This window comes from Anser anser (assembly GCF_964211835.1).
Source record: "Anser anser genome assembly, chromosome: 12".
Lineage (NCBI taxonomy): Eukaryota > Metazoa > Chordata > Aves > Anseriformes > Anatidae > Anser > Anser anser.
Window position 1 is genome coordinate 3967303 of NC_139733.1, and position 12081 is coordinate 3979383.

Here is a 12081-nt window from a genome sequence, read left to right on the forward strand (position 1 = left end):
ATAACTGGGCTCTGAGTTAAGAAGGGTGCAAACAAATTTTGAGCTGTGTTAAACTTGGGGTCATCCCAAGGCCAAAGATATCATTTCTCAGCCTTGACTTTTTTTTTTTAAATTGTGTTCTGTTTTAGTTGCCGTCAAACATAAAGAAGGGAGGGGCTTTAGCAGCAATATGGAGTTGAACACAGTTTTCATAGGTGAAAGACAGCATAGCAGACAAAAAATACTAACCTCTTCATAAAAAGCAGTGCTGTAAATTGAAAGGCATGTGCAAATTTCGTAAAATGCTAATTAGAAAAAAAAACAACAACATATAAACCCATATTTGAGATCTAATTCCATTGCAGTATTTGAACAACTATGAAGAAGTATGACATAAGCTTTAAATCTGATTTAAATAAAATCACTAAGGTCATATTGTTCCTAAAAGAGCACATCTAGAAAAATATTTGTATTTATGTACTGATTTTATTGTATTGCTGTAGGTTTTTGATCAATGATGCAGATACTTTAGAGGAAAGTATTGCATATTGATTTGAAAATAATTATTGTAACATTCCTAGTGTACACTTGGTTGCATGCGCTTATTTTGTAAGTGATGGTAATTAAAGGATGGTCCATGCAGAATTTGACTTGACAATACAACAGTGTGATGAGGATGTATCACAATCTCAAAGCGATACTTTTGGGAACAAAGTCTCTTGCATAGAAATTTTTCAATATGTGATACTTCTTAACCCTGAGTTCTCTTTCTTTCAATTGTTGTCATGTTATAGTTTCACCGGTGATAATTAAGGAATGGGCTGCTTACAAAGGAAAATCTCCACAAACCCCTGAGCTGGTGGAAGCACTTGCGTTCAGGGAATGGACCTGTCCTAATCTGAAGAAGCTGTGGCTGGGAAAAGCAGTGGAAGATAAGAACCGAAGAATGAGGGCATTTTTGGCTTGTATGAGATCAGATACACCAGCAATGCTCAATCCAACTAATGTGCCCACTCATCTTATGGTGCTCTGTTGTGTACTAAGGTCAGTGTTACCTTGTGGTAAAACAGAATGAAGGAAAGGTTTTACTTTTCAGCATGAACTCTCTGATATATCTAACTTTGTATTAAACCGAGTATAGAAGGTGTTAATTCCTATTTGCAACTTCGCTGGGTTTGTTTCATTTTTAAAATGTCACTTTTGGCAGTCTTTAAAGCATGCTGTATACTTCAAGGTTTCTTTCTTCAGTCTCTGGAGAACTGAAAGGAAGAGAAAAAAAATCTTGTGTTGCAAAGAGGCCACTGTAGCATCTGAATTAATTTACCCTTACTATACTCAAGGCTTCAACTTCAAGAAAAAAAAAATTGGAGTCTCAGAGGCTGTGTTGGTGAAGCTGTAAAGCAAAATAGTAAGCTCTTCAGAGAACAGCTGTTTAACAGCTTATTGGGATTGAAAGTGGATGTGAATGATAGTCTGCCTATGGTGTGTTTAGGTTCCCTGTGATAGAGTTGCTCATCTGGTTGAGATGATGATAACCAACACTTGAAGTATACTACTAAAAAGAAAGTCACAAAGTCCAAAATGTTTATTTAATTTTCAGAATGAAAATTGAACTAGAAATGAAAGTTGCTCACCTTTTTGGGAAGGTGTGATTATTTCAGTATGACTAGCTTATAAATCTGGCAGAATGCAGGGTTGGCTTGTTGCACAGGAGAATTTTTAAGCCATTTTTGAGAGTGGTAAATGTAAATTTGTGTTCAGTTCTATCCTATTATGTCTTGCCTTTTGAGCACTGAAAGTCCTTTTTCTCCTTTTAGAGTAGTAACTATACAAAAGAATAGACAAATAGTATCTTAAAGCAGAGCTACTCATTCATTTGGATAGCATGTTTCTTTACTGTGACATATGACATATATAAATTGTTGTTTACTTAGACATGAAGTTTCATTGGCTACTTATCTGAAGTGGAGACCATAAAATTCACTGACTAAGTCATTTTTGAGTAGTATGTTATTTGGAAGCCATGTTCACAAATCTTTTTACCATTAGTGTTTTTTTTGTAAAGACCAATAACCTTAACATTATTTTATTTTTAGGTGTATCAGAAACCACTTATGTTTTAAATTCTATTTCAGTGGCCTGTCTTCCACCTCTTCGCTTGGAAGCAGGTCATTCTGTTGTGAATTGCAGAAGTGATTCACAGCCAGTCTGTGTTTGGTTTGATCTTTAATCTTCAAATCTATTTAACATTTTGGCTGTTCTAACTATTGAAATCTAGACAACAAAAAATATTTCTGTTTTTGATGTTGCATTCTGCTGACTTCTGATCAAGTAAAATGCTGCTTGATTTATCTGTTAAAGGAAACTATTGGCTAATGACTGGCTTCCTCTATAGGTATATGGTACAGTGGCCAGGGGTTCGTATACTTCGTCGCCAGGAACTCGATGCTTTTCTTGCCCAAGCGTTGTCTCCAAAGCTCTATGAACCTGACCAGCTTCAGGAACTAAAGGTAGCTCTTAACTATAATTTCCATAACTTAAGAGATTTATTTCCAGCTGACACACGTTGATAACTGTAGCAGGTGATGCATAAATGCCTGTCTCACCAAAAGCCTCGCATGTTTACGTACACTTTCCAAAATAGTAATCTTCATATTTTTAAGTGTTGTGAAGATTGATAATCAGTCCTGTTTCTTTCACTGAGTAAATAAGTAAAATTTTAAACATGTTCTTATATTACAGAACTCCTGTCACTGTTTAACTAATTGTCTTTTGGAATTTGTAGAACAAATGTGCTTCCATTAAATAGACCTTTTTTTCTTGTGTGTAAATACAAACTTGGCTATTTTTTCATGATTCAGCATTCAGATGACTTTTAAAACAACTAAATGAAGAAGAAATGGAGAATGCCTTGCATAATCTTGAATGCTAAAATGCAGGATTATAAAAGGAAAACATACAGAATTGTAGAAAAATTATTTTAAGGATTTTAAAAATTAAGATCTCAGTTTCTTTTTTTCTAATATTGTAGTATTAGATGAAGTAAATACAGATAAAGTTGTTTAGTGTAGTGTCGTTATTGTAAATACAGAATGCCTGTCAGTCTGTGCAACATCATCTTACTCCAGAGGATTTCTCCACCCAGCTATCACATGCTCACAGTGCAGTTTTCTCTTCCAGCCTTTTAGTTAAATACGAGATTTGGTCTTTGGTTTTTGATCCTACATTGTTAGCTCATGAAATTTGTTTAGAACCTAAAAAAAAAAAAAATCTCTACTGTGAATAAAATGGTAGAATTTAGCCCTTCATTTGAAGCAAACATTTTTCTGAATGGAAATAATTATAGATACGGTTTTCTACATAGCATAGGTTACATCAAGTAGTGTATCTGATAACTAGAAGTACTGGGAGGTATTAGGATGTATAAGGAATGGACAACTGGAAGTGATCTATCTGATCTCCTGTCTGCTTTCATGATCAACATAGTAAAGGAGGGGAGATGCTGATCACCTCATCACATAACCTTCTGTTGAAATCATTTTGAATGGTCTTTTTCATATATAGGGCTTAAGTCAGGAAAGTCTAGTTATCCGTTCTGCTCCCAGCTGCGCTCCTTAGTTAAATTGGCAAGGAGAAGCCGGGTATGTATTTTTCAAGTTACTCATATTCACAGGTACACACTGCAAAGGGGCACAGACAAAAGCAGCAGTCCTAGCATTGCTCTTCCAAGAAGAAACCGTTATTAAGCTCATGCAGATTTCATCTATTAGGCTTTTCTAAGGAACGTTTTGCCACTAAAACCTGGTCAGCAAGAGCATTTTTAAAGCCAGCAAGTGACTGTTTCTCTTTTATGGGTGATGAGCAGAGCCTGGCTTGCATTCCTGCATGTAGCAACCTGGCAAGGATTTCTCAGTCTATAAACTAAATCAATCTGCTTGTGGAAACCCAACACCTTAGCCATAGAAATACTAATAAGTGTCAGGGGAAGAAAACGCTACACAATCTATTTGAACTTGTCACGCAGCAACTAGTGTTACCAATGTTACCAATCTTAATGGCAGAGTTAACAGAAAAATTAAATCGTCTTCCTTTTCCCATATTCTGAAGAATGAAAAAGAAAATCCAACAGGAAAAATTTATTTGGCTGTTCTATCACTGTTGAAAAAGATATGAAGAAATACGTAGGAGGACAGCTACAATGAACATCTGATGAGTTCGTGCAGGACCACTTGTTTGCTTCAGCACTCAAGACTGGATTGCTGGTAACATGAATTATAAGCATATTAGGGTCTCGAGAACAGCATTTTTGAGTATTGCTCATTAGCATTAATTCCTTGAACAGAGGCTAAATGTAAATGCAGTCTGTCAAGAGAATCATTCAGATGTTTGCCGGAACTCCTTTTCAAGGGAGACATTCATGCTGGAAGCCCTGTGTGCTTACTGGGCCTTTCTGAATTGAATCTCAGAGGTTCTGGCTCTAAGACGACAGCAATTGTGTGAGGAGCAGTGCTTTGTCTTCAGGGAAGCAGTGGCAAACCTCTACCAAAGGAACAAACTGACAGTGAGTTATCCTGTATGCTCAGAAGAAATACAGATGGTCTTATCTGAGTGACAAACACTGGATGTAGCAGAGTAGGAAGGGAGAGCCTTTCAAAGTCTCAGTGAGAGCGTGGTTTAAGATATCTACCTCAAGCTCCTAAAGGGGAGTAATTGTACCTGTAGATATCAGTGGAAACTCTAACGACAGTTTTGTAGGCAAGGCTGGATGCATCAAAAACAGCAGAGTATCAGCAATGTAGCATTCAATATCTGTTTTCAAAACACAGCACAATAAACACATAACATGCAGGGGCAGAGATTTTGGAAAAGTTATATACAAGAGTTATCAAAGACTTGATGCAAAGAGGAGGAAACCCCACTGTGAAAATTGCTGGTCTTGGAGATCTAAGAAAGGAATTCCTAGAAAAAATATTTTTTACATTCCAACACAAAATGAAAGGCAGAGACAAGGCAAGTGATGAGTAGCATACAATATTTTTGTTTAATAGAAATTGTTCTCCAAGTATTAATTTTAAATCATACATGAAGAGTAATGTGGATGATTTGCATAATGTGTCTTGGTTAACTGAAAGATGCAATGTTTCATGTGCTGTTGTTACTGTCTTCATATGAAGCAGCTGCTTCTCTTTTTGTTGAAGTCAGACAGAAAGAGCAGCTGAGTTTGAACCCAGCTGCATATCTGCAAAATGATCTGGATAGTCTTTTGGATCTTAAAGGTTGCTTATGCATAAGGAAGGTAATGTAGTTTAATTTTAAAATTTAATACCAAGGTCTTTAAAATGTTCCCAAGAAGGGGATGGTATTTTCAAAGGTGTTTTAGAGGACAGCAGTGATGATATTTTCTTATTCTAAAGCTAAAAATGAATTTGCTGTAAGCAAATCCTTTTTGCTTTCCCCCATCAGCTGCTAGTCACTATGTAATTCTACCTTTGTTTACCTATCCTGCATCCTAAATACAGTTGTCGTATTCATAAAAATATCACTTCATTTATAGGAGACACATTCTAACATAGCAAAATCTTGAACCAAGCTATTATAAAATCCATTATTAAACGCATTGGAAAGGAAATGTGGTATGTAGGAATTAAAATTGAATGCTAACATAGAGCTCATTCCTGAAACTTTCCTTAAGAAAAATCACAGAAGCACAAGATTATTTGAAATGAATTTTTTAATGAACTTTTCTACTGCTGACTTCCTATAAATGTTTGTAAAGCTTTTCTTTGCTTTAATATGGTTCAGCCTTGTTGGAAAAAAAAGAAAAACTGTACTGTATAGTACTGCATATTTATCAATGATATTACTGCAGCTAAAGTATGCATCGGATGTGTTTTAGACACTACACACCGCAAATTCAAGATGTGTATTTTACTTAGAGCTTTTACTGACTTCTTGATAATGAATTGAATTCAAATAATTTCTTACGCTTTGTTGTTAAGAAAATAGCTTTTTACTTTTATTTCTCGCCTCTAGAGTTGGTGGATGGGAACAGCAGCCTTCCTGAGTATTGCAATTTTGCATATATAGGTTATAGATTCCCATGGATTCTTCTAGTCAAACTGGCCATTACATGTGAAAAGTCTGATAACCTTTTAAAATCACTGTTTTCGAGAGTTTTGAAAATAATGCAACTATTGGAATAACTCTGAATCATATCACATTATTATCTTACTAAATAAACTATTTTTTTAACCAGATTGAGAATCTCGATCCCCGAGGAATTCAGCTGTCTGCTTTATTTATGAGTGGTGTCGATATGGCACTTTTTGCAAACGATGCTTGTGGGCAGCCAATTCCGTGGGAGCACTGCTGTCCGTGGATGTATTTTGATGGAAAATTATTCCAGACCAAGCTCATCAAAGCAAGCCGGGAGAAAGTTCCGCTCATTGACCTCTGTGATGGTCAGGTGTGTAGTTGCAGAAGTGTGACAGAATATTGTATGCTAGATTTTCAGAAGTGTTAGGTGTGTTTTATCAGTCATTTACTTCACACATCATCTCTCTGCTTAAAAGGGATATACAAAGTGGATGGCTAATAGATACTTGTCAGCTCTATTTACTTTCTTAACTCCGTTGTTGAGCTAGCAACTGTGTCAGAAAGGACTGAGCTGCCATAGTTTTACAATGAAAGGAAATTTCCGATTTATTTTAAAGAGTGCGAAGTCATTCTTATAGTCCTTAAGCTCAAAATCTTTTCACGTTTCTTACAGCCATCATAAAATACAACTGAATTAAATTTTTTATATACCTAGTTTATTTGAAGTTATTATCTAACTGTAAAAACGGAATCTGATAAAATTAACAGTTTACCGAGTGACCAAAACTTTTTTTCCCCAACTGTTTGGGAGGTATGAAATCTCTTAACAAAACAGCTTACTTCCTACTTTTGACTCAATGGAAACTCCTTTTAGATTAGATGTTGATGGTGGCTGTGGTCACACTCAGGCTTGTTAGCCTCCAGACAAATTTTGTTTTGCAGTCCAGGCTTACAATGATTATTCTGTTTAAAGTTTAAAGGGCTGCATTAAGTTTTCAGGAGACTATACACTGAAGTTTCTCAGTTAATTTCTGGAAAACCCTTTTTAACTTTTAAAATTTAGGTGTTTTCAACTTCTAAACTGTCTCAGTTTAGACTCCCATCTCTCTACTGATAAATAAGGATTTTCTTGTGAACACATGATATATCGTTGAGCTATTAGTAGGTATGCAAGATAAATTATTGTAATTTACTAGCTAGCCTTGTGGTACTTATGTACTCCTCTGTTCTCTTGCTTTCTTCTTTGAATTTGTTCTGTGAACATAGCTTTGTACAATTGAAACCAGAATTCTAACATCTGTTTCTGACCTTCTCTTTATTCATAGGCTGAGCAGGCAGCCAAGGTTGAAAAGATGCGTCAGAGCATCCTAGAAGGATTAAATTTCTCCAGGCAGAACCATCCTCTCCCTTTCCCACCTCCACCTGCCATGCCTTTCTATCCAGCTTCTATGTATCCTCGACACTTCGGGCCAGTCCCACCACCTCAGGGCAGGGGGAGAGGCTTTGCTGGTAAGTGATGGGGCAGCAGTGCAAAACACATGGGCATGAAGCGTTACCTTGTTTTTCACATTCCCCAAATTGAACTGATTTGCTTGTTCAATTTCATAGGAAAAATACATAAAAACAACTGTTTGGCACGTATTGTCCTGTGCCAATCACTGCATTTTATTGTTATTTTTATTAGCTGTAGCCTGGCATCATGGAATGTGTTGTATTGCTGCATATTTCCATAAGGATTTTTAGTAGCTGTGCCAGACCACAATGTTTTTACAGCTATTGTATGAAAAAGCAAAAAAAAAAAAAGAGGAACAGATCAACACTGGATGATATGAAAAGGCTCTTAAATGAACTGTACTTTGCTTCAAAATGTTCCTGTTTATAAATATGAAGAGTACCTAAATGAATGGACGCAGTCTAACTCTCGGAGTTGAAGACAACCTTTCCTCCTCCCCACCCCTCTCTATTTTGCTACAGTCATTTAACCATTGGCACCCTCGAGTGTAAATACTGGAGAGCACTGGTTAAACCATTCCAGGCTGTTTCTACAATGATTCCCTTTTTCAAAACCACCCCCAGGTGCATAGGACCGTAGTGTATCGATGCTGGCCATTCAGAGCAAGACGTTCTTGGGGTGCCACCACTGTAGCCATTGAAGCTCATTGCCAAAAAGTAGCTGCAAGCACCTGTGTGCTCGTTGCGCCATAGAGGCTGGTGTAGCTGTTCCAAACCCTAGCAGAAGGCCCGCTCCCTGTGGACGGGAGAGCCCGTGCTCGCCGAAAGCAGCAGGAGAGCTTTGGCCAGTGCTCCCCGAGGCACCGCATAGGCCTGGGCTGGGCCCAGGCACCTCTCACCCGGTGCACAGGAGCGCGGCCCCTGCTGCTGGCGCTGGGAGGAAGGAAGGAGGCAGCAGCGGCCCTGCTAGGGGCCTTCCCGGATGCCTGCCCCCCTCACAGCTTTTCCCCTGTCTTTCTTTACCCTGGGTCTAACAGGAGTCTATGGCTTCGGAGGCCCTTATGGGGAAACAGTAGCCACAGGTGCTTACCGGGCCTTCCGGGTGGCGGCAGCGGCAGGACACTCCGGAGCCTTCTCTGGCAATGACAGCAACAGGACTAGCAAGTTTCAGGGCGGTAATTATACCCCAAACCCTTTTCTTAGAGCTTCTGGCAACAGCTTCCTTCACTTTACGGTTTGGTCTGAGGCTTCCTACTGACTCCAGTTTCCCTCTCTCCCTAACCGTCTCGGCTCTCCCCCTCCGCAGCTGGCCCAGCTGCTGTGAGGCCGCGCTCTCCGCTCTGCTGCCCGGGCTGTCCCGGCCCCACGCACCCCTCGGTGCCAGCCTCTTGCGCCTAGAAACCCTCCTTCGGGCACAGAATAGCTGCAAACGCAACGAGCCCTTCTGTCTCCTGCGCTTTCAAATGTGAGGGTGCAGTCTGTCGTGAGCTGAACTGTGCTGGAACCTATTAACAGTCACTTCCTAAAATGTGGGGACAATTGAGCTTTTTGTAAAACAACACAGTATAAAAGTTACTGACTTCAGTTACTGCTAACCCATTCCTTGCTGGCATCAGTGTCAGTGTGGTCATAGGCGTGAGACTGACTTACACATTTGTGTGTCCATTGCTTTTCTCCTATTCGAGGTGAGACAATGGAAATCTGCAAATTCCAATCCCTCGTTTCGGGTGGAATTTTTCCATACATGTAGCTGTTCTTTCTGGCCTCTGAGCTTTTATTCTAAGAGCGAACATACCTCTAATGCTTCATTGTGTGAGTAACTTTGCCCCTGTAAATAACGTGCATTTGAAGCTGAAAGACTTGTACAGGGAAGTACAAACCTTTTTGAACTTAATACACTAGGAACTAAATCACTGATTAACGTTTGATGACTAATAGTGGCTGTGTAAATGCTGTATTTTGTAACCCTTTCAGTGCTGATGGTCTTACCAGTAACATCTGACTCAGCTGTACTTACCTTCTTGAACTATGTTTCGCCCTAGTGTTGATTTTTAAGTGCAAAATACAGATGTAAAGATGAGCAACGTGAATTAAAGTTATATTCAAATTTTGGACAGTAGCAATTTCAGCTGCTTTCTCTGGAGGTGGAAGAATAAACCTACCTTTTACACTGAGATCAGTTTAAATGCTATATTTTTATTAAGGCTTAGCATTAGTATAGATAATTCTGCCTAATAAGTTGTTTACGGGTCATCTTTGTGTCTTATGCTGATACTCGATGTTCACTAAAAGTGCTTTTAAGCCTTCAAAAACTACTTCATTAGGATTGCAGGAAAAAATCTTCAGATAGCTTGTAAAATTTCACTTCAGTTTCTCAATGCTTGTTTAAATTTTGTTTTTAGTTACTGAAACTGAAGTATTCGAGATCATTTTTCTTTGCAAAATTCATACATGTTTTTAAAAAAGATGGAGGGGAGGACTCTTTAAAGTTACAGTTATTCTGAAAGACACAGAATGAAAAATAGTTTACCAATATCCAAAGAGGAAACTGTACATGTAATCTGAACCAACAAGCTTTCCATTCATTAGTAACTTTAGTGTTGCAAATGTGAAGATCAAGTTTTGGTTTTGCTTTTATGTGCAGGAGTCCAACCTATTCCTTCTCAGGGAGGGAAACTTGAAATTGCCGGCACTGTAGTCGGCCATTGGGCTGGAAGCAGACGTGGACGAGGGGGTAGAGGGCCATTTCCTCTGCAGGTCGTTTCTGTGGGAGGACCAGCGAGAGGGTAAGTGCAGTCTTGTGGAATGTACTTTTCATGTCATTTAACGATCAGGGAAATAAAAAAAAAAAAAAAAAAAAAAGGAAAACAGGGGAAAGTTGGAGGCATTAGAAGTTGCATGCAACACATTTTAGGATACCTTACACAAATCATACCCACTGAGTATTCAAGAAAAGCGATTACATTCATGTTAAGATGTTTTTAATCGGTTATTCGGATGAGTATAAGCATTTTTATGTGCAAAAAACATTCATACTCTGAATCTGAGAGGTGAGCTGGATCGTTTTGTACAAGAAGATGACTCAGGGGCTCTCCCTTACATGAAATCAATAAATACATTATACCTGATCAAAACTGTCACAGCATTCAGGTTTTTTTTGTCATGGTAGAACATTTATAACCAAGTGTGATAAATTTTTTGATAGCTTCATTATGTAATTCTTCTGTGAAGCTGAAAACAAGGACATTTCTAGGTTTGATAGCTCACCGCTACTGTCAAGATGGGAGATGTGCTTAAAAGAATGCTAATTTCTTCATCTCTTTCATTCCGCTTCACTACAGTTGAAATTACATGTGCACAACATTTCTGAAAAATAAATAATTTGTGCAGGAATATCTAGTGTTTTACTGTTTTAAGATTGTTTTTTCCATGGGTTTATTATTCACTTCACAGAGCTGTCTATCATCTTTGATTAAGATTGCATCTGTTACAGTAAACTGTCCCAAAGTTATGTGATGAATGTATTACATGTCTCATCAACTATATTAAAGGAATGGAGTAAATTAGGTATATTTATGCTGTCTCGAGCCAGGAAGCGTCTGAAAGAATAAGTCTCAAACTGCATAGAATAATAAAATTTCTACACTAAAAGAATAAGTCTTGAATTCCTCTCTATCCATTAATGAAGTCAAATGTGCAATATTAAGCATGGTGCTAAAGTCAGTATGAACTGTGTGAACGCCTGTCTTTTGGACTGAGTGAGGAGATGGTTGGACCTGAAGCCCTGGGACAAGGGAGAGAGGCGAGAGCGGAAGGGTAAGAACAACAGAAACAAAGATGCAAAGTTCAGCAGCAGCAGACAGCATTGGTGTAAGAACAGAGCTGACACCTTAAGGGGTGCAAATTTAGTTAGGACGCTTTATTCCCAAAGTTGGGATTCAGTTGCCAGAACATATGCCTCTAGTGCTGTTTTAGACACTTCAGACAGCTCTCCTAAGCTAACTGGCTGTGCAGGTTAGCAGGACCTATACGACACCTGTGTTCTTCTGGAGCAGCAGACCAGCTCAAGTATGTGCTGAGGCACAAGACTATTTTGCATATTTTAATCATACTCCTCAGTTTTAGTGGACAAAATAACATTTCAATGAGGCTAATGTGTGGTTATAAATTCTCCAGTCCATAGATGGACTACTACAGAGCTTTTTCCTTCAGTTAAGTACACTGACTGCACTACTGCTTGTGAAAAATGTCCAGGTAAATTATATTGCCATAATCAAGATTGCTGTCAGAGTGAGGCACCCTGAGTGGTTATCTGGAGACACCTTCAGGCTCAGACCTGTCTTACATTTATATATACCATTGACTTCATAAAATAACAGTTCCTCTATTTTCTGAAGAAGCAGATACATGAATTTGTGGAAAACAGCAGCAGCCAGAAACTAACACTGGAAAATCTCAAGTTAATTTCCCTCCTTAGCTGGGTAGCAGTCACAATACTAAAAGGATGTTATTGCCCCTTTATGCTCCATAAAGTACCTTTTTGGCAGAGAAATG

General features: G+C 38.4%; 1 protein-coding gene across 3 annotated transcripts in view; it reads left to right on the top strand.

Annotated features, from left to right (window-relative positions):
* FAM120A (family with sequence similarity 120 member A) overlaps nucleotides 1-12081 on the top strand; it is a 53853-nt gene that overhangs the window by 35084 nt on the left and 6688 nt on the right. For 2 of the 3 annotated variants that reach the window (XM_083795913.1, XM_083795912.1), the window contains exons 11-16: nucleotides 774-1023; nucleotides 2375-2489; nucleotides 6236-6445; nucleotides 7401-7584; nucleotides 8565-8702; nucleotides 10172-10313. In XM_083795913.1, coding sequence (XP_083652039.1) covers nucleotides 774-1023; nucleotides 2375-2489; nucleotides 6236-6445; nucleotides 7401-7584; nucleotides 8565-8702; nucleotides 10172-10313 — 1039 coding nt within the window. The remainder of the gene's footprint in view (nucleotides 1-773; nucleotides 1024-2374; nucleotides 2490-6235; nucleotides 6446-7400; nucleotides 7585-8564; nucleotides 8703-10171; nucleotides 10314-12081) is intronic. The other variant, XM_083795914.1, reaches the window with a different exon arrangement.